Source organism: Pieris rapae, chromosome 5, assembly GCF_905147795.1.
Source record: "Pieris rapae chromosome 5, ilPieRapa1.1, whole genome shotgun sequence".
Classification (NCBI taxonomy): Eukaryota; Metazoa; Arthropoda; class Insecta; order Lepidoptera; family Pieridae; genus Pieris; species Pieris rapae.
Window position 1 is genome coordinate 9,480,978 of NC_059513.1, and position 24,267 is coordinate 9,505,244.

Consider the following 24,267-nt stretch of genomic DNA (forward strand, 5'->3'; position numbering starts at 1 on the left):
GGTGTATTCTTGTGCTAAGTTAAAGTAAATTCTTTTTGTTTTCTATTGTGTATGAGTTTAACGATACATACTTTTGCTTGTAGTGTGGTAGAGTATTCGTAAAAAGTATGTTATATATAACAGAAAATAGTCTGTAGTTATAGAAGACTCTCGAATTCCCATAATTAAGCTGCAAGGGTCAAAATAAAAATTCTAATTAGCTGGCATAAGTTAAACGACAAAAAATGAAAGCCATTTAACCCGTTCAATGCAAACTAACGAAATGAATGTTTACTTATACGGAGTGAAATCGCGCGATGTTGTGACGGTGTACAGGTGGTAAATGATGAGGGGCGCGGCGTTTTTGGCGTATCGAGCGACGGCGGCGGCGCGCGCAAGCCCTCAGTACAAGCTACGAACGGAACTCAACCGGTCGCCTCTACCGTTAAATGCGACTAACCATCACGTTTCAGGCCGCGCGGCGGTCAAACCGCCACCGCCTTAAACGGGGCCCTCAATACCCTCAGTGCTGAAGTGAAAGGACTAAATTGTGATTGACCCGTTTAATGTTCCTCGTTTTGTCTGTGAAGTGTAGTGTTCAATGTAATGAGATTAATTACCCGATCCTTAATTAACCAATTCCATTCCCACTGATATACTTATTATATTTTATACTTTAATTAATATTAGAGTTCACATGGAATAGCTATAACGCAGCTATTTAAAACATCTGTACAATATATTATTCTGGTTTGCCCAATTAATTAATACATATTTATTACTGATAAATATTTCATTTTAGAAATAAATATAAAACAGCACTTATTTGAAATATATTTAATTACATAATCGATACTTATTTTGGGGCGTCGAGGTTATTTTTAATGCTATTTGGATCGTAAGAATATTGAGAATTAAGAAAGGTGCTACTCGCTACTAGTATCAAAATTTTTAGTATCTGTTTTACAAAAATTCTTCAATATTTCAAACGAGTTAACTTTATTTCAAAACGGGCTAATTCAATTTATTTGGCAGAGCCTAGCAATAATTCATTGATGAAGCGCTACGCTGTAGCAAGTCGTAGCATCTGGCCGGATGTAGCGTCGGTACGAAAAGTGTACTTTAAAATGCAACCGTTATTGAATTTTAAGTGCATACTCTGAACTTATATTCGAATTCCATTTTTGAAATTCGTGTACAAAATTATTCGAATTAAATTTTTTATGTTCAGCTATTCGTAAAAATGCCTTGCCTTGCCTAATTTATAAATGGTTCGTTGTCGATACATGAATAGATATTTATTAGCATAGTAGTTTATACTTTCTTTTAACACATATTCGTATTTCAGCGCGGAATCCTATTAAATGTTAGTTATAGTTCTAAAACAAAGCAAGCCTAACCCCGTTTTGCGAATGGGCCATTTTCATGATACTAAAATATTCATCGCGTTTCCTTAGGTGCAATGAAAATGCTGTAAATGTGTCCAGATTCTAGTTACAAAGAACTAGTTTTTAACCTCACATTTCATGCCTTCCATGAGCGAATAAAACGGGCGTTTTTAATGCGATCTTAATATTTTACTTGGTCTTTATCTCAAATTAAATTACGCGTTGCTCGGAGAGTTCAAAAGCTCAGCTTGATTGATGATCAATGTTTTGATAACACGCATTCTTAACTGCCAGAGGAACGAGGCAAATTGAGTTAAGATTTCCTTGGGCGTTTATTGTATTGGCATTGATTAATATTCCCGGATTCCCACTTACTATAATTATAATTAATATCACGGTGAATCTTCATAGTTTCAGGATAATTTTATATAATGTATCAATCATATTTTTACTAATTTACGTAGCTCGAGACCCAGACAACATAACACCGTTATGATTTTGACAAAGTTATCTGGGCTTAGAAAAAAACGATTTTCTTGTAAATTACTATCACTAAAGTAAATAAAAAAATTCCGTTATATATAAGTTATTTTAGAATATCTAGGTTTGTGTAACTAAACACGTAACAGTGCAAAATTAATGCTTAAGAGGGTTAAGGGTAGATGTTTTACGGTGAGAGCATTGTGATTTTCGCTCTCATGAAACTCATAGTTGGCGTGAAGTGTTGACCCATTATATATGTCACCTACTACATAATTATTTCGTGCGAAATTCTAATCGAGACTTAAATTTATTATTTAAGTTATCTAATAAATACAAAAACATTTATTATTAACAAAACAAAAATAAACTTTTGTTTTGTTAATAATTTGCCCCCTGTTCTATAAAAAAAAAACTAAGAGATAATTCCTTCGTCTGTAACGCATAAATACTTAATTAATTTGATATATGTTATAATCTTTATTGAGATTAGTAGATGAGGACATGCGTAATCCAAAGTCATATTTACCTAAATATTTCAAAGCTATTAATGGAAGCGCAGATACGAAACACTTTACGATTATAAAACAAAGACAGGAACCGTTGGAATAGCCAGTGTATTACACTTATACTTCTAACCAAAGATGTTGATAGTTTAAAAAAATGTGTCAGATAAGCCATGAGTAGGTCAAAAAACAAGTAAAATTACACAAGTCTTCTCGAGTACACTACCTCATTAGTAAAAAGAAAACTGGCGTCCGAAGCACAATACCCTATGCCAACTTCCTTTTCCTGGCTTTCTTGTACGCTTCAGGCAGCTGTTAATGAGGCCCCTAGATACAAAAATAGACATACGTATTCTATAGCCTAATGGATGGACATAAAACCGAAAATCGAGTGAACAACGCAGTTTTATCCCGAAAAATATATCAGCGTCCATTCAACTGGATACCGCGCTATGCTAGCAACTTTTCCAATTTTAATTTCTCATAGAAAAGAAAAACATCGTTCTATTTTTGATTATTTTTATCGAAATAAACAATCAATGTTGCAAATAACACGGTGAAACTTGATGATGAAATTTAAAAACTGAGCTGATTTCGGCCGTGCGAACTCGACCTAGATTCTCCGAATTTTTCATTTATCGGTCAAGATTACAGTTCTTTGTGAATTTGTAACAGTATACGATTATACTGTTAGCAAATTATTTCCGAAACTCTGTTATTTTTAATGCTAACTTCAAAAGAAAGTTCATGGAATACATTAAACGGAAAAACTTCTCCGAGATAAAGTTGTCCGTGGTTGCATTAAATCCTTAGCGAGACGCACCGCGAATAGCTAATATGAAATTTTAACTTGAGCGCAATAAATAAAGGAAAATGACTATAAGAAAATATTACACCAAATTTCCATTGCGTGCTTGGGAAACCGAAAGAACTGAGAAGGGCGCGATAAATTCTTTAGGTATTTTATAACTTTCAAAAGAAAAGTTTGCGTGCTTTTATCGTTGATATTACTTCTTGTTAATCTTTACATGATTGAGCTTGTATTAATCATTAAAATATTATTTTGAAGTAGACGTATGTCGAGTATGAATTATTATATTTTTTATTCTCAAAAAATGAAATTGCATGAAAAAAACTATGAATGAGAATTGAATGAAATAAACTATATTACTTAAGTATAATCAGAGCTGTCGACTGTCTTTAACTCTTGGGTGTAAACGAACCATATTGATATTTGTGGCTATCTCATTATTCTACCAGAAGCAAATGTTAATTTAAAAATGAACTATTTTAAGTTTATAACAAACTATTGGCTCTGGCTATATTTCTTATACTTTTGATTAAAATAAATATTTTCTAGATAATGGCCCGCCTATGTAGTCGGCGAAGGTATTAAATAGCTTACGTAAATGGTATTGGTAACTCGGATGATAAAACACGACTATCTATTTTCTTTAAATACTTTTTGTATGTCCTTAACAGCAAATCCCAAAAAGATGCCTCTTAATTTAATGATAAACATTATTTCTTTTAAATTCGTCTTCGTTGATTTAATGCCCATAGCTTGCTTTATTATCTCTTTTGTTTTTATAAGATAAAGGATATACTTAAGATTACTTTCTGCGTATGCTTAATAGGATCGTACATTGAAAAGTATCAGCAAATATTATATCTAAGAACAATAAATAAAGCGGCTTAATTATTATTTATATATACTCAATACTTTTAATGCAGTCGGCCGTTAGGTAAGCTCAATTAAATTGCGATAAATTCCAACATATTTAGAGCGTATAAAAGTTTTACCAGAATTATATTTGGATAAAAAAATTCAGTTGATTCACGCAAATAGAACATGACCTTGTTAGCATTATATTTAATTTTTAATTAAGTACGAAACCGAACAAAACTTACAAACTAAAGGCTTAATTATGAATATTTAATTTAACTCATCGTGTGTTCATTTATTTATTATATTTAAATAACGGTGCAATTATCTGCTGTTTGGTATTAAGATTTGGAGGAAAACGGGCGTAATAAGATACGAAATGTTACGTCGATTAAAATATCCGAGAAACGGTGAAATAAATGTACATTATTTTAAATCAGTATATATTAATTGATTATATTTTACTAAATGACGTTAAAGTAAACACTTGATTTACAACTGAAGTCTATTTAATACGACCTTGACATTACATTTAAAATATCGGTCGAGATACTGCGAACAATATTAATTTTTATATAATGGCAGCATTCATTTTCATCATAAAAATAATATAGAATTGACTTGGCAAGACCCGTTAATGGAAAATAGTCTAGGGTCGAGGGTACACTAAATGTAATACTGATGTAGGTCGGGTCAATCACAATATTAGAAATAATCATTGAATACTAAATGAGGGTTTGAATAATTTACGTTCGAGTTTTATATCAAAAATAACTATTCGTAATCGATGGTGTTACCATAAATAATAATTGTTCTTTGATAATAACTTTATTCACTTTTAATAAATTACTTTATATGTAATAATATACATTCCAGGCTCTTATATTGTATGTTCTTCACACATGTAGTCGAACTTAAATGTTTTATTTTCGATTAATCTTAGTATTTGAAAGAAGGTATCTTACAGAGTTTAAGGTAATAACAAAAAAGTTATTTATGTATTTAACGTTATTTATGAAATATATATATATTTAAAAACTGTCATAACGCGGAACGCAATGTTTATACTGTAATTTACAGAAATTAAAAAGAACAGCTGGTAGATTCCAATTATAGGACGACCTAATGATAAAAAACTGAAAACACAAAAATAAAGTGTAAAAATTGTACCCCATTTTCCCTTGGAGAGTCCAAAATCTCTACCAAATAAGATGAAAGTCAAGATTGTTAATTGGATTAGCTTTGGATATCAGCCTAACAGTCTTACTGATAGTATCTCTTACTTTAATTAATAAATCTCTTTTAAGTGCTTTCAAGTACGGACCTAATAATAATTTATATTATTACTTCAATTCCTGTTTCAATGTAATGTTGACATGTTGAAGTTTAAATGTCAATATTAGGCATGTACAATAAAATCTAAAAAAAAATAAAGACTCAATGCTCAATGCAGGAGTAGATTTAAAAAAGTTAAGTTTGTGAACTTCTTTAACGATAAACTTAAATAAATATGATACAAAACTTTACCTATAGAGAAATATGAAGAAAAATTTAAATATTTCATTTCTCGATACGTAAATTTCATTTAACAAAAAGTGTTACTACCATATGGACTTGATATTCACTGATTACATGTTTTAGATGAATGAATAAGGAATTAAATAATATAAAAAATTAGGTATGAGCTGGGTAATATCTAAATATTTAATGAGCATTTTTAATATCAGTGGGCACTGAAGTGTAGGCCAAAGAGTAAAGCTAACATGACTGCGTGTCAACACAACGAAGTGCTACGAAATTACTACGACATTCACGCTCGATATCGTAGCCTTTTTTGTAACGTTTGTAATATTGATCTTATTAGCGAGTATTTAAATAACAACATTTTCAAATAGATTTTAAACGTGTTTTCACTTTTCTAAACTATTATTTGAATATTTTAGATTTTCAACCGTTATTCAATTACTATTTATCAAATCATAGATAGCTTAATGTCATAAAAATAATGTTAAAGGAAAGTAACCTGTAAACAAATAACTATTAATTCTACAAACATAATAAAAATATTAATATTAATTTCTTCATTAACGCTCTGAGTAAGTGAGTAAGTTTCTCAATATTTATGTTTAACGCGAGTAGTGTGCGTGTTGAATCATGATTACAATTTGTCACGAATAAGCTTATACAACAAACTAGAAGCAAAGATTTTTTTGTGTTCACAAATAAGTTAAATTTTAAAATGGAATTCCAATTCAAATTTCTTGATTATACTATTTGATGTGGTATGTAAGGGGGGATGAAGTGTAAAACATATTTTTTGTACAAAAATAAATCTATTTATTTATTTATTTAATTATATCTAACAATAATATTGTCAGTTCGCTATGTTCTTAAGAGACGTCGCGTCAAACCAAGCGGGTTCATTAACCGCAACTTGTTATGAAACAAGTCGGCTTCGGAGTGCAACATCTGGCCCCATATTTGAACAATTGCCAAGTGCATTTCTCTTTTCACTGCCGCTCTACCGTAATAATCTTTGGACCATTTGTTCGCGCGTTGCGGTGTGGCCAAACTTGGCACGCGCTTTCACGACTTGTCACAGTGATTGGTGCCTTATTGATGAATATAGTAAAATCTATCAATTTTTAATTTGGGACTATAATATGAAATACTAGTAAATAACAGTATGAGGTGTTAAATTATATAGAATTCATTGAAATTGTTAAAAGATTGGTGATAAAATGTCTTTGAATCGATTTATATTTTATTGAGTATGGTCTACAAATCCAATTAGTGTTAAACTAAACTTTTGGCAGGCTTTGGCAGGTTTCCAAGCATTTCAATCAGAAATTACCATTCCTTATCTTCAAAATGCGTTATTGTTTTTATTTGCTATATTATATATATCCTTATCCTAATTTAGCGAAGCGGTAGCATGACCTGGCATCCCTATTTCCTTCTATCCTTCTATGCTGGGCGTGCTTTCCACCACTGAGATTTTCTCATGTGGAATCTGAATCGAACCGTTTAGCTGCCTCCGGCAAAGACGCATCAACGTAAAACACACAAAAAATTGTCTATAACCTACAGATCCCAATAATTTTCTTGAATTGTGTGTTGTTGATGTGTCTTCCTGAGGTTTTGGAATTCCCCACTGGTGTGTGCATAATCCTCATTATGTGCAAACTAGTGATGTTGTTTCAAGAATAACCAATTATATCCTTACAGAAGTGCAATAATATTAATTCAAATTAATAAATAACAATTCCGTCGAAGTACAAAGTATATGCAGTGTTAAAGAATATATTAGTTTTCAATCTTAACTGTAAAGTGGACAAAATGCACTAAAAGTGAAGTGTTAAAATGTTTTCAATGAAAACTGTCCGTGGCTTAGGATTTTTTTGTGTGCAAAGTGTTAAGTGTAAGATATGGGATGACTCATAGTGAAGGATGTGGCCAGCTCACTCTTCGATCACAAGATGATGCACGAAATTCTCGACAATGCTGGGGCAGGCGCAAGCGGCGTGATGGAGGAAAACGAGGGAGGAGGGAGTGGGGGTGCCGCGGTCGATATGGACGATTGCGGCTCCCTCTCCCTACCTCCTGACCTGCCCCCCTATTCAGGCGATTACATTATCAGTGACTATATGGAAAGGCTCGGTACTCGTCTTAATATTCTGGAAACTGAGCTCAAGTACGCGTGGAGAGCATTAGATCTCCTCAGCCAAGAATATGTAAGAATGTGGGATCGATTAGAAAGACTTGAGTCTTTGCTCGCAGATCAACAGGGTGTTATATCAACTCTTCTAGATTTTTATACATGTCGAAGTGTATCTCGAGATCCTCTATCTAGACTTGAGGTGATAAGAGAAATACTTGGAAATGGGACTGTGGAAGATGGCATAGAAGAGGGATTAGATATAGCCAGTCGAAATGCTGTTCTATTAGATCAGCAAGAAGAAGTAATGGAATCAGATGAAGCTTTTTATAGAAGTTTAAACCAAGCATATAGGGATGATTACGTTTATGAAGAAACATCACGACCTACGTCACAGCTAGACATGATTTGGGAAGCACCTGAGGAGCCTGAATTGGATATTTCATCTGCTGCTGGCCAAATATATAGTGCAAAAGATTATAAACATTATCGTGGTATACAAAGTGGACCTGGTATAAGTGAAAGAGATTTAGTCCATATGTCTACATTAGGTACAATAGAACAAATAACTGTAGATAAATTGCATGAATTAGATAGGCTGACTACGCAATTACACAAAGATTCCAGAGAGTTAAAAGACTTAAAAGCTAGACTTCTTAGTCCAGAAATTAAGATCACAGCGAAACATGACAGAGATATAGAAGCTAAAGCACTTGTGGAAGATGGAAATATAATTAATGAACAGTTAAAAGGCGTTTATATAGGCGGCGATAATTGGGCCTTGAATGATATGATGAAAAGTTTTGATGAATTTATGCTTACAACGCCAAAAGATAATTTACTTACGGATAAATCTCCATCAAGGTTATCACTAACTGAAAGCAATGTCGGAGATAGAACTGTGGACTATTTACCAAATTCACTTTCTCCACGGCGAAAATTTGTACCGGAAAGGACTTCTACTGAACCTTATACCACAGTAACAGGTCGTTTAGCGTATAGTTCTGCTGTAGCAAATGCCGAGATAAATGCGGCTAAAGCATCTAAATCTCCCAGTGCATTATCAAAAGACCGATTCGATTATGGCTCGGATTATCAAATTAGTGATCATACTGGGCAAAATTACTTTTCTTCTAAGATCACTCAACAAGCTTTTACTGACTCTTATAAACAAAACAAAGAACAACACTCACCAACATCGATTCATGATTTATATGATGGAGGCGTGGATAACCGACTTGATTTGAATTTTGGTGAATTTCGTAAATCTCCCAGTCCTCCACCTCCAGCACCACCAAATGGAGCTGATATATTTGGGCCTATTGAAAATAATAATGAAAAATTAGGAAAGCATCAAACTTTACTTTCGACAGGACTCACAACAATGCAAGCAGAAAATATGAGATTAAGCCCTAGGTCGCCTAAATCTCCAAAAACATCACCGAAACATGTGAAAAGAGATAACACAAACATTGTAACAGCTAAGTCAGATTCTGGATTATCATCTATGAGTGGATGGTCGAGTTTAGAAAAAAGTCCAGGCTCTCCGAAAACTGGTCGAGTGTCACATATTCAAGAAAGTCATAAGATAAGAGTTCAGTCACCACAATCAATTCAAAGAAATTCTTATGAAGATGCAAAACCATATTTAGAAACCTTGGTAGATTCATATCTATATGAAGATAAACAATATCAAAAGGAATATATTTCATATAAGCCTGATAATTCTAAGGAGGAACAAAATATAATTGATATTAATAAGTTACAAGATAATATCGGTAACATATTTATAAAAAATGACAGTATTTTTCCTGTACCGAGTCAAACTACACTTAGTAATATAGGGGAATATTATTACGGTCATGATGCGCCATCCATATATTCAGTAGCTGGAAATAGGCAGCCAATTTTTACTACTGTGTATAGCACACCGAGAGGAATACTTTCTGAAGATAGAAGTTTTTCCGAGTTAATAGATAGAAATCAAATTTTAGAATCAGATGTAAAGCAGGCAATTGATCCATATCCTCCTGAACCAAGTTATCATGCACAAACAGTAGTTATGTCTGGAAATAATCTTAACAAGAAATCCTTGACTCGAACAAATACGATAACTGGATCAGATAGCAGTTTTCAAAATGGATATAAAGTGTCTCGTACGGGATATCCTCCTGGAAACCTCAACGATGCATTATCATACTATCCTACATCTAGTAGGTATGACTCACCAAAACGTACACCGTTAGAAGAACGTATTTCTTGGCAAGGTGGAAGTCGATCACCAACAAGCTCAGTAGAAACACTAAGTTTAAAATCACACTCCCTCAGTATAACGGAACGAAAGCAATTTCAAAACCAATTACAACAAGAGTACTTTAAACAACAACAGTATGACCAACGTAACGGAAACATAACAACTGACATACAGAGCCATGATAAATTAGGTTCAGACCATAAAACTAGAAAAGATCAGTATAATATGGATTCTAGTGGTATTTTAGTTTCTGAGTCAGGCTATTTATCTATTTCCTCGAACCTAAAAATGAAGAGCCAAGATAGGCAAAGTAAAAAGCCTAAACGAACTTCATCTTTAAAATCTGCAATGACTTCAATGAGTCAGTGGTTGCCAGATCTGCATTTACCTAAAAAGCATAGGTCACATTCCCTTCCATCTGGTGTAGATTCTGTTGATCAGGAGCAACAAGAAAAAACGTTGAAAGAAAGGCTACTGTCAGCACAAAGAAGAAAGAAAAAATACCATTTAGTAGCCTCGATGTCAGGTTTATTGCAAAAAGCAAGGAGAAAACAACAAGCTAGTCATCAATCTTTATCAGATCCAGAGACTTCTGAAACAGAATGGTCTGGTGGTCGATCCAGTGCTCAGTCAGAAGACAGTGATAGTGTATTTTCAGATTCAATTCATGAAAATAATATGTTTTCAAAGGTTCCTGTTAAACAAAAGCAACGAAAAATAAACAGTCAAGAAAAAATAGAACAACAACAAATGATTCAAGAATTACAGCAGCAACGAGCTGAATTGCAAGGAGATGCTGATGATGAATGTATATTGGAAGAAAATGAACGTTATCCTTCAACATCTAACGGGATACCGCGTGATAAAAGTGATGATATTGACTTTCATTTTGCTAGAGTTAGTCAAATGAAGAAAAATAACATTCAAGACTTGGAAAAACTGGATATTGATACTGATATTACAAACGTCGATCCATTCGAAGATGAAAAAGAAGATAACGATTCACCAGCTGCCATATTCGCAACTGTAGGTGATATGAAAAAGTCTTCAATCACATCAGAGGACTCACATAGTGATAATAACAAATCATACAGTGGAAGTTCACAAGAGTTTGCAGTTTCTCGTGCACTAGGCAAATACCGTTTACGTAAATCATCGTCTATTACCGATGATACTTCAGAAACGTCTCCACCAAAAATTGAAACTAATTTTGTTGAAGAAATACCAGACGACTCAGATAAATACAACGATAAAAAACAAAATAAATTAAGCCCGCCTGAAGTAGTAAAAAACAATGCAGGACGTGCTGATGAGGGCTTTGTATATCCAGAAAGGAGTCCCTCTTTACAAAGTAACAGAGGCATGCAAAATAAATTTCAACCACGACATCAACAAAGTCTTGATATTCCTAATAAACACGATGATGATGACAGTCGAAGTACACATTCCTGGAGGAGTGGGTCAAGGGTATCTTCAAGGAGGCAAAGTACTGAAGATAGTATTGATTCTGAAGACGAATGGTACCGTTATGAGCTCCGAAAGTTAGAAGAAATGGAGCATTCAGGCCAAGATGTAGAAAGAGAACATTTACTACTAGAAGAACCAGAAACATTAGAGGAAGAGCCCAATGACATATTAAAAGAAAGGATGTCTTATGTTTTACGGGAGTTAAAACTTAAAACAGCTCCTATTAAAGTCAAATATGACGAAGCAAAAACGGAAGAGACATGGAAAGACATTACAACATTTCCTGATATGGAGGAAAATATTGAAGATGTTATTTCTCAAAAATATTCGGATGATGAAAAATCATATGCCGATTCTGGCTCCGGAGAAACATCTGGACCCGATAGTCCAGTTCAAAGTGGCGATGAGTTTGAAGAAGATGACGAAATGCCTCAAATGCGACAAGAACCTATGGGTGTTGAACAACCACCGCATCAAGATGCTCCTGCTGGAAGCAAATGGAAGTTGCTAAAGGCTCTGAAAGACAGAAAAGCTGAAGAAAAGACTACAGAGACACCGGTTGCTACCACACCATCAACAGAAAAGGACAAAGTTAGCGCAGGTGTAAGTTACTTAATGCAAAAATTTCACGAAATTAGAGTTAAAAGTTAGATATGTAAAGATGTAATTGACATATTACGGCTTGACACTGATGTATGTAAAAATACCGTTTAAAAATATAATATTATAGTATTGCTAAGTGGTAATTATTACCAGTATTAATTCCATACTAAAGCTTAAAGTGTATGAGCACAGTTGACGTCTCTCTTTTTTCGTCTGGTTTATATTACCTGTTAGAAAAAGATGCTTAAAATACTGAGGTTGTGAATATTTATCTCTCATTCCAACTTTATATACAAACAACTTTGAGTATACTCTTCTTTGACAACACTTTTATACGTCGTTGATACTTCAGCTATACAATATTAATAAAGTTCATTTTTACAGTTATTATAAATTACTCTTTACTTAGAAGATAGGTGCTCTTATGAATACTAAATAGTATAAGTCGCATATTAACAAAATTACTGTTTCTAATATGAGGCAATAACTAGTTTTACAGCTACAATAAATAAGTCTGTTTAGCGAATTAGCATATTTTTGACTTAAATTATTCATGTCGACAACATTCAAACCAAAATATAAAACTAGGCATTTATTACGTGTAAGTCGCCGGTAGTTTAAGCATTTTGCTTTCTCAACTTCATTTAAAGAGCGTCAAGCATCGAAAATAATTTTGTGGTACAAATTCATCACCATATCATGTCATATCAAATTTACGAATCAGGCCTCAGATATATTTTTGCGTACAAATATAAATCGCTATTTACAATACATCGAAATTCACAAATTCATCGTTATAAAATGAGTGTCACAATTATGAATTTAGATTAGAGGAAATAAATTAGTGTGAGTATGTTACGTAGCTCGACACTTGGTAAATTGTTAGTTGGCACTTGTGGTAGGCAAATTAGGCGTTACGTACAGCTATTAAAGATATGAATTGTGTAGCAAATATGATATAAAAGCTTAACATTGATATGTATTGGAATTAAGTGTATACAATCCTGCTTCTGCCATATGGTGTTCGCCGAATCCTATACTACGGCATTCAAATATTTACAATATGTTTGTTAATTTCAATTCTATCTTTGTTTAATCAACTGTAAAATGACAATAGTAATTTTTAGATATCTTAGTAGGTTTTTATAATATTAATTCTCCATTTCAATTGTTACTATTAATAAGTTTTGTAATTATGATGGTTCTTATAATATTTAATGAAACAAATAAGAACATTATGAATGATATTATAAGAATTATCATGTGATTTATTGTATATTATTTTATTGTTTATAAATAAATGTTAGGTTTAAGTTTTTTTTTGTTTTTATTAATTTTTTATTTTGCTTTTTTTATAGAATGGAACTGGTGGATTCAACGAGCAAGGCGGACGAGGCAATGGGTACGTAGATATTATTACTACCTACTTTTCCTAACATAAATAATAAAGATTTAAATTAATATAGTAAGCAATGTTGTACACCTTGAAATAAAAAACTATACATAGCAAAACTTTATAAGTATTTTCAATTTGATATTTTATGTATCATTTAAAAGATATTTTCAACTTAATTGTTTAGTTTTAACTATAAATTGTAACATAATTGAATATTCTTTTTACTATTCCTATATTTTTATGACATCATTTTTTTTATATAAGATAAAAAATATACATTTATACATTCATTAAAATACTGTATTTTAGGCACCCGGGAGATAATCCATTTTACAGCAACATTGATAGTATGCCGGATATTAGACCGAGAAGAAAATCCATACCACTCGTTTCTGAACTTGTAAGTAACCTTTCTGATCTTGATAAGAGACCCGAGGAAATTAGTTTACGTCCTATCTGGCCGGTTTCAATTTACTAAGCCTTTGAAACTTTCCAAGGGTTTATTTGAAACTGACTTTTGATGTATATGGCTCGCGTCAACGTTAGCTTTCTCATGCTTAGTAAAATTAGGCGCGTAATAAATGTTTTCTTCAGGAGTCAACTTGTGTGTTCCGTGAAAGGGCTATGGGATTGTCGTAAGCGTTTTTAGTAACCACAAAATTCGATATTCAAAATTAGTCCTTATTTCAAAATCAAACGTTGTATACTTCGTTGAAATGAAAACAAAACACGATCATGTTTTGTCGTATTCTATTTGAATGCTTATTACTTCATAAAAAAACATTTCCCATACCTCTTTCAATATTAACCTAAATTTTAGTTTATAAACTTTCTTTGGTGTATCAATGTTATTTCTTATGTGATTTTCCTTTCTAACCTTGGTGGCCGTATTGATTAATGTTTTAGTGAGCCTATCATCATAACCTGGATCGAAATTTAGAGGTCACCTAATTGTAGATATGAATAACGAATATTCCTGATTAAATTAATGGTAATATTGCATTTTATCCCCAACCGTGGACCCGCAGGTTCTCAAGGTATATCTCTCCCAATAAACTTTCTTATTTCTGCATGCAGTTCTACTAATAGCTTTAAATATGCAGAGTGTTAAATCGGCCTAATGTTGCATCTAATGGATAGAACATTCATAATTACATATGACCTATTGGTCATATGCAATGGTCTGGTTTCTATAAGCCTTATTTTTTGTCGGGTCGAACTATATCAGGTTCGCTATACAGAAATGAGAGATACGATAGTTAGGCAAAACTAACGATACAACCAATCACGTGTTGCTTTGCTTATGTATATTAATGTGTTGCATATGAGTATTATAAAACACTTATTCTATTGACGTTAGCAACAGAACTTAATAATATATAATATAATACCTGTACTCTCCCACAGATAATGTATAATAATATTTTTATACGTAAGAAATTTTTTTATATGCAATGTGTATATTGTAAAGTACAGACGCTGTAGAATTTGAATGTAATCACTATTAAAACACGTTGATATAACTTTTTACAAACAACATACGGCCGATTTATTAATTTTTAACATCATCAACGTTTTTGCTTGCTTTGCCCAACAATGCATGATTAAGATGTATTGACGTTTTATTAATATTAATTCAATAAAATATATGCACATAGGCTTTACTTATAGGGAAACATATTTTAGATTATAATAATATTGTTTATTTTTAAGCACATTTTATAGTGTTTTATAAATATTTATTGAAAGTTTAACGTATTTTGATAGACACGGAAAGCTTTTAGGCATGCGTAGAAATAAAAATACAAAATGAATTTGTTTTATTAAAATTATTGTCTTGCTCAGACCATGGCTGCTACTAAGAGGAATGCCGGATTGACATCAGCTGTTCATCGAGCGACACTGAATGATGAAGAATTGGTAAGCGAATCGATATTCAAAAAATATTAATATTTCTTATATATTAAATACTCTTTCGCTGAAACACTTTAACCTTTGTAATAATATTATTTCTAAAACAAAACATTTTTCCAATTTAAATTGAATAAAATATCATATCATATCTCCGATACTGTATAGTATACAATAGACGAGAATCCCTATTTGAGGGAAACTTTAACAGGTAATATTTTGGTATTCAGTTAACAAACAAGGCTGTTACGTTCCTTAAAAGCCTTTCGAGAGGTGAGGTAACATGATAAGGGAAAATCTTTGTTTGTTAAATATTTAGGTAAAAATAGAGTCAAAGTGTATTAAAAACTTAACTGCTTTGTTATTTTCTATCAAAAAATCTATCTTTTTATATAATGGTAGTAATAAAACGTATATTATTCTTATGAGAATAACTTAATTCAATAAAGGAGAGTGAGTATCCCCTACAATTGAGTTTTCCTTAATTACGTAAACAATTTCTTTACAGAAAATGCATGTGTATAAGAAAACTTTACAAGCACTTATCTACCCGATATCTTCAACCACACCCCACAATTTCGTTCTTTGGACGGCGACATCACCAACGTATTGCTATGAATGTGAGGGTCTACTTTGGGGAATTGCGAGACAAGGTGTCAGGTGTACAGAATGCGGTGTCAAGTGCCATGAAAAGTGTAAAGATCTCCTCAACGCTGACTGCCTACAGAGTAAGTTTCGTTTTTGTCTACTGAAAATTTTAGAGCCACTCCTATTTCCAGCCTATATTTAGAAGATTTAAAATACTTTACCCAATATTAAAAGAAAATAAAGAAATAATCTAATAAATTAAAACCAAATGTATGTGTTGTTGTATCAAGTAAATTGTTAATACCAAGAAAGAACCTTTGTACACATTTAGAATTTTCGAAGATCAATCGTTTCGTCATTATATTTGAAGAGAAAAAACCAATAAACTGACGAAGATAATGTTTGTTGGGAGCTGCGAAGCGCTCTCCCTTATTAAACTCGAGTTGTGTCAAGTTGTTCTCACAGAGGTCACATTGTCTGTACCGATGTAGCTATACATTATTATTCAGTACGGGAACTGGTGACACGAAAATTGTCATTCTTCGTTTTAATGTTCTATATTCAAATTTATATTTGTGTTTCGTACTGTTTGATGTTGTTTTTGGTGTGCTATAGTAAAACAACTAGCCAACTGAATTTAAAGGTAGGTAGTGTTAGTTTAGATTAAGGATCTGAAATGTAGTTTCATGGAGTGCATGGTAAGGTTTATTTCACACCTTTGGGCATTTGTTCTACTCCGTGTTTTTTTGTGTCCAATAAATATTAATTACTTGCCTTTATGTGTGCAATGCGCCAAAGGTTGCATGTGTGTCGAGCAGTGTGTTTAACGATCAAACATCGTCATACAATCGTCATTTGTATAATGTTTCTGAGGCAGGAAGATAATTAAATGATTCATTAATTTAATGTTTTGCTGATGTTTATTTCTATCAATGTTGTGTTTTATTTTACTGTCTTTCTTCCTTTCTCTTTTGTCAGACCTCATATAATAGCATGAGTTACTCTTCAAAATCGGTGTTCGCTTCATCGGTGCATGGCTATCGATCTACGGTTTACACTATTTTCAAAATTATTCCCTATTGTAATTTTTATCTCATTTGTGCACATTCATAAAGGCGGGCAGTCGGTTGTGACGAAAAATGTGATTTTTTATGACCTAGTCGACTGCACGTCATCATATAAGTCATAGTCTACACTTTAAGGGCATTATATCACTATTTACACCACACACACTTCCTCTTCATACATACCATTAGACATTGATACGTATACAATCTTCATCGTAGTGTTGTGGTATATATGTTTTTGAAGTGTAGATCTTTATCATGTAGATAGGGATCCGGTCCTCTCCCTTCGGGTGCCCCGCCCAACGCCGAAACTAACAAAATCCTGGAACGGAGTCGTATTCTCAATACCCTACTTTACAATCCACTGTTTAACACTCTTAACCGAATTGGCTAGACGTTTCAAATACACCAGTGCCCTAATAAAATGGACTAAACAAGATGAATGTTAGCATTGTGTGCACGCAATCCACAACCTCTCCACTTTACATTATATGTGGTCTTAGTTTAAATGTTTTTCTTTCTCGCGTCTATAATATTATTTGACTATCTCTTCTTTTATTGTTTAATAATTTAGATTCTCATTCTTATTTAACGATTTTAAACGGCTGCCTGAAATGCGCAGTAAATATAAATTACAAGTTCATGACAGACATAACTAATACAGTGAAAAACAAGGGTATGATATAACAGAGTCTTGTATTACCAAAATTTAAAAATATGGAATGTTTCGATGGTGGCGCCGTGTTCAGGTTTGCTTCGGCTGGCGCAGCTCAGGAATAATGACTTAACTAGAACCGACAGTAAGTCCTAAATTCTGTTTTTGTATGCCAAGTTGGATTCTGGTTAGGTTGTGTTCTATGAGTGGTCGTGGCAGGCCTGACTGCGGGGCGGGGAGCCCCTGCCCGGCGCAGCCCGCAGCATCAAGAACTGTCTTTGCACCGCCTGAGCAGTGTGTTTCGCAGGGGCGGCTGAAAAGTCTTCCAAACATGGTGCCGAGGACAAAGCAAACTCAATCATAACAGCCATGAAGGAACGAATGAAGCAACGGGAAAGAGACATGCCAGAAATCTTTGAACTCATCAGGTAAAACATTTTTGATTCTATGTTATATTCTGTTATTTTTGCAAAGATGACTAACTCTCTATTTTATAGATCAGCTTAGATTGGAGAGAATTATGGTTTGATTTTATTTTAATATAGTTGTAATTAAGAAATTTCTTAATGTCAGTACTTATAGTTTGTATAGAACGTGCTATTGAAACAAATATGTATGTAACAGACGCGTGTTCAGCATGGAACCAGATGCACACTCGACGCATATGAATACGGTGAAGCAGTCCGTCCTCGATGGTACTTCGAAATGGAGCGCCAAGATCGCCATCACAGGTTGGGAGTTGTGTCGTGGCTAACCAGTTCTTTTTCAACAGAATCCGGAACCAGGGATGGCGTCGACGCTCCTGTACACACACATTACAATCACAACACTAAATTGCGTTGTCTTTCGTTTCATGTGGCGACCAGGCGGACTTTTAACGTCGATCCTGACACTCACATAGACAACCTAGAACAGGCTGAGCAAATTACTATTGAAGGAACTTCAAAATGGTCCTGCAAAATCGCAATCACAGGTTTGCAGTGGTCTTTTGCGGCTGCGGACCGCGCGCTCGCAAGTTTGATCTATTAGTCTCAATCTTCGCCTGATTTCTCTTTACCTTATATGTATGCTCAAGTTTAGATTTCCTGTTATTGGAAAATAAGTAATCCTTTACTTTAGAATTACATATAGACTTGAGCAGACACTAAACACATACCTTACCCAATCCATTCACGAATAAAAGCACCACCCATCACCTATATCGTAGCTTATTCAACTGCCAATGACTTGAGGAAATTCCACGAATCAACACCTTTCTTTAAAATGAACACGGTTTGAGTACACACAAGCGAATTTTTAATTGCCACACTAACGCGAACACAAAAAACACTCCAGACTGCATGTTTAACACAAATTTAAATAAGCATTTTGAAGATAACATTGCAGGAACTTAAATAGATCTAAGATAAACTCGATGATAACCGATAAATAGTAGGTGAATGCATTTATTTAGCATTTAGCATGTCTGAACCCCATCTCTTCTTCTATTCTATCTACTTCTGGATTCGTGAAAATTCCCACAAAATTAGCTCATTTCCCAGCATACTTTATGAAATATTCTCGACAGAGTTCCATTAGCATTTGCGATAATGTAGTCGCTATGTTTCAAGTTGTTTTAGATTTCGAGTTTGGGCATATCTAGTTGAAAATTTTGGTAGATTTGAAGTTAGAGTCTTTTACCCTGACACATATCTCATGGGATCACCTGTTTGAGGTACATTGGAAGCTTGGGGCAGGTAAGTAATCATTATGTTAACGTTGTGATGATGATAAAGTAATAACTTGCTCTGTACAATATTTAAGTTGCGATTAGCTTTTAGTGATATCAGCTTAGGCAAGAGAACAAGTAACTCCATCGTATATAAAGTCGATTATTTGAAAAGCTAACAACGCTTACGTAATATTATATAAAATTTATGAGAACCTTCAAAGTTATTAAATGTGCCTTTTATGGGCAGTTATTTGTGCCCAAGGACTGATCGCTAAGGACAAGAGCGGCACCTCCGACCCCTACGTTACCGTCCAGGTCAGCAAGGTCAAGAAAAGAACCCGAACAATGCCGCAGGAGTTAAATCCTGTCTGGAATGAGAAGTTTTATTTGTGAGTATTGTCACTCTTCTAAATATAAATCATTTCTCTCCATAATTAAAACGAGTAACAGCAAATTTAGATTTATTTTGTATCTGTACATGTACCTAGCAGTAATTATTATAGCTTTAAAATTTAATTGGTAATCATATGAATCGTTAAACAAATAATGAGTTTACGTGTAGTTTGTCACACTATTCATAATTTGTTTAGTGTTAAATCTGTTTGGACTAGTTCAATCGTAAATTTAACTGTGTGTAATTTAAACGAAAATATAAAAAAAATATGTATTAAATATAATTTTTTTATAGAACAGGGGGCAAACGGGCAGGTGGCTCACCTGATGTTAAGTGATATTGCCGCCCATGGACACTCTCGATGCTAGAGGGCTCGCGAGTGCGTTGCGGGCCTTTTAAGAATTTGTACATGATTTATTAATTCTATATCAAAATTTATTTTTGGTAATTACTTATTTACTGAACAGTGAGTGCCACAATTCATCCGATCGTATCAAAGTCCGCGTTTGGGATGAGGACAATGACTTGAAATCAAAACTTCGTCAGAAATTAACGAGAGAATCAGATGACTTCCTTGGACAGACAATTATCGAGGTAATTTACTATGCTAATGTTTTTGAATGCTAATAAAACTTAAATTGCAATGTATTAGATAACATAAAACATTCAATTTTGAAATTGTGCTTCCAAGTCCAAAAGCTAGCTACTAGTAATTGGCTTATTAGATTGATTATTATTATATTATAATTTATTAAAGATTGATGTTGGATGATTTATTTAAATAACTGATACCAACGTTGTAAATAGAATACATAATTGTTTTATTGTCCAAGAGTCTAGACTAGTTAGCAGCTTTGATACTAGTACATGGTTTCTAATTTATTATAATGTCATTGTATATATGTATAGAATTATTATTTAAAAAAGTTACTGAGTGGTGTTTAAAAACTGTAAAATATTACATTTCTGCGTGTAATTAAAGTTGTTGCAAATAAAAGTTCTCATTTTCTCCGAATATCCAGTTTTTGCAAATTTGAAATCCATCATTTGAAAATCTTAAATAATTATCAAATGCATTTTGTATTTTAAATTATAATAATCCAGTGGCGCACAGATTGTATCAGCTTCTTTCATCACTTATATTCCAAAAACAAATGAGCAACATTCTATCTGACACAATATGTCGTCGTCTTTTGGATTTGATACAGACCGTATAAGTGAGTCTTAGATGCGGACATATACAAAAAGTCAATTCGTGTACAAATGGGGATCGAACCTACGACCTCAGTGATGAAAATTGGACGCTGAAGCTATTAAACCAAATACTAATCTTTTGTAAATTAGAATTCCGGATATATTATTATTTCCGCTTTAACATTTCTAAAGGCAGCTATAAATTATTAACATTCACTTGCTCTTAGTCCCCGTTGTGAATGCAATATACTCCGACTTTTAAACTCGAACAATTCCTTTGCGACTGCAACTTGAAGATATTTAATTTCATCAATGGAAATACAATGCATTGAGTAAAGAAATTGCAATGAAAATTAAAAAGTTATTCTTTTAATAAGACGTATATATTTAATTTTCTTTGATACTTTTCTTGAAGAAGTTGGATATTTACTATAATAATTACTCTGTAGACAAGAATTAACATCATTTTTAACTGATACTTAATGAAAACAGAAAATAGCTAATTTATTCTATATATAGGTTGGATGCAAAATTTATACCAGAATACTATGAATTAAAAAACAGCTGTTTTAAAAATATACTAATTATTATTTTTTTTTAATAATATTTCTTTTTAAATAGTTACAGATCATTCGCTTTTTTCAATATGAAAAAACAATATGTAATCTTCTTTTTTCTCTTACTCCAATTTTTATGATACAGAATGTTCTACATTCTAGGTTCGAACTCTGTCGGGTGAAATGGACGTCTGGTACAACTTAGAGAAGAGAACAGACAAGTCCGCGGTATCTGGAGCTATCAGACTTCACATCAATGTTGAGATCAAAGGAGAGGAGAAAGTAGCACCTTACCATGTTCAGGTAAGTTATTTTGTAAATAAAAATAGTTCTGTTAAAATCACGTCAATATTGTGTTCGAGTATTATTCGACAAATATTCATATTATCTGAAATTTTCTTGTACAATATTGTTGTAATTGGCTTTTAAATTTCCTTCTGATAGCAATATTTTTACTGTGTCTACTGTCATTAAAGTAATATACTAAATAATAAACGTCGTAAAACGCATATAATACACGTCTAAAGTATCTTTTTAATATTTCATAAAATAATAAAAAATATTCTGTAATTCTTTTTTACTTTGATAAAACATAAACAAAAAGCTGTATAATTCTGTGAACCATATCAAATATATAAAAGGTGACAGCAGCGTGTTAGCATATTTTTTGTTCAAAACAAAATACCGTTAGCCTTTTGTCTTTTAAACGATGTTACGGACGATTTGGCAGCTTGTCAGTGCCCTAAAAGGAATGAGTTAAGCTTTATTCATTGGAAATATTTTGTTTTTATATAAATGCTAGTTCTCCAGTTGCGTATACTGGATTTTTCCAGTCGTTGGTGGCACGGCTACCGGGCACAACTTTTATGTTACCTGTAGTCTATCATTTTGGACTTATATTTGTCGATATTCAATATAGACCTTGTTAAATTTATTAACACTTCGTGGCAGAACAAAAACATGCAACCATTGTATGGATTTTTTATTATAAATTAGTAACAAATATGAAATATGAAAAAAACATAAATTAACATACTTTCTAAACATTATAAACCCTTAATAATTCATAGCTATAATATTAAAATGTTTCGTGAAATAGCCAGTAAATTATCATTAACACTCTTATTATTGGTTGGAGTCTTTTAACATTTTCCTACAATATTCCGTTTTGGCAAAAATCTTTTATATTGAAAGAAATTGTGTTTAAAAGCACATTTTCGACCATATGGAGTAATCAACAGGTTTAAATATTGGCATTCAGCCGTCTGGCCTTAAGCCAACCACTTTTCCGCATAATTAGCAAATAACAAGTAGCTAACTACTTGTCAAACTTAGTTTTAACATTGCTGTGTGAAACGCATGAATTTTTGAAGATGGTTTATTTTTTGTGATTCTGTGGATATGTTATAAAAATACATTCACATATAAAATATTCATATTGTTTTAATTTACATTGAGCTTGTAGTCTTATACTTCCTGATAATATTTAATTTTTAGGTATTCCTGAACTTATTATCATTAACTAATAAAACATTAACTTAATAGAATAAGTACCACACTATTTAAAAACATAATTCGATATTTTTATGTATTAATTTTGTAATATTAAATACTAGTGTCCAATTTCAAACTTTCCTCCATGGATCCCTAAATACAATGATACTTTTTTTAACTAGTGGTTTTAATGATAACCACGTTCCACCAAACTTTTATAAAATTAGTAATAATCAGATCGTTTTATGCGATAAAAACTGTTAACTATATATACCTTCTTGTCGCTTCTGTGATACTATAAACCACTAGTGTTTTAAATCCATCAAAAACAATGCAATTTAAGAGCATCAAGTTTGTTGTTCTCGTGGAAACAAGTCCGATGTTATTATAAGTTATGAGCCCTGTTCAAACTTTGTTTAAATCTGGTGCACGCGGTCAACTGGAATGTATTACATGATCTACTCTATAATGTACAGTGTTATCTTTACATTACCTACTCATAATATTATATAAACATTTTGATAATAATTATTGGTGTCTTATTCCAATGGCGCTATTAATGTGTTCCACCTCTAAGTTGCGAATGTGAATTATATGAATTATGTAGTAGCTTATAGCGTATTGTTTGATGGATAGTCTGTGAAGTATGGCATTGTCAAAATTAATGATTGCTTATTATCTTTGGTATAATAGTCAAGATATGCGTAGTAATTATCCAATTATAGCCCTAGCTTATGATATTAGTAATAATACCAGTATGTAACTTACTAGGAATCATTGCATGTACTGGTCATGCTCTACGGAATAGTTTTATCTCATTTTAGTCATTGTGATTTCATAAACATAAATTGTATAAGGTTCATTATTAGAATTATCATTTTCTATAAAACTCTAGTTTAATAATTATCAATTTTCCAAGGAGATTGTTCCAATCCACGATAAAGTGCGAAATTAACATACATTAAGGTAGTTTCAAAGATACTCAAAGTGAAATTTCTGTTCTTGTTTCTTGGAAAAAACTTAAAAAGAGAATTTAATCCAATTAGTCTCTCGGTGCGTACTAAAAATGAGTTGTAAAGTTTTTACGAGTTTGAAAAACTTAATATTAGCAGTAAAAAGGCTGGATTATAATTACATAATTAGTTTTCTAGCTACCCTTAGCTTCGCATTCGTAAACATCGTGTAATTTTACCAATATATTTCAGGTCTCACTACATTTTTTATGTTATTAACACAAAACCATAATTATTACAATTACCTTACCCAGGAATTTATTTATGAATTGGTGAAATCCATAGA

The 24,267-nt window shown here is 32.6% G+C and overlaps 1 protein-coding gene across 12 annotated transcripts in view; it reads left to right on the top strand.

Moving 5' to 3' along the window:
• The first annotated feature begins 401 nt into the window (after positions 1-401).
• LOC111003573 (protein unc-13 homolog A) overlaps positions 402-24,267 on the top strand; it is a 52,614-nt gene continuing 28,748 nt past the window's right edge. For 2 of the 12 annotated variants that reach the window (XM_045628425.1, XM_045628431.1), the window contains exons 1-11: positions 6,958-12,001; positions 13,360-13,403; positions 13,707-13,797; positions 14,426-14,434; positions 15,243-15,317; positions 15,817-16,036; positions 17,926-18,046; positions 18,243-18,349; positions 19,577-19,718; positions 20,191-20,317; positions 21,637-21,777. In XM_045628425.1, coding sequence (XP_045484381.1) covers positions 7,499-12,001; positions 13,360-13,403; positions 13,707-13,797; positions 14,426-14,434; positions 15,243-15,317; positions 15,817-16,036; positions 17,926-18,046; positions 18,243-18,349; positions 19,577-19,718; positions 20,191-20,317; positions 21,637-21,777 — 5,580 coding nt within the window. In that variant the 5' untranslated portion in view covers positions 6,958-7,498. Of the gene's footprint in view, positions 583-6,957; positions 12,002-13,359; positions 13,404-13,706; positions 13,798-14,425; positions 14,435-15,242; positions 15,318-15,816; positions 16,037-17,913; positions 18,047-18,242; positions 18,350-18,484; positions 18,592-19,576; positions 19,719-20,190; positions 20,318-21,636; positions 21,778-24,267 lie in introns of those variants that run through there. The other 10 variants (XM_045628426.1, XM_045628430.1, XM_045628427.1 and 7 more) reach the window with 7 other exon arrangements.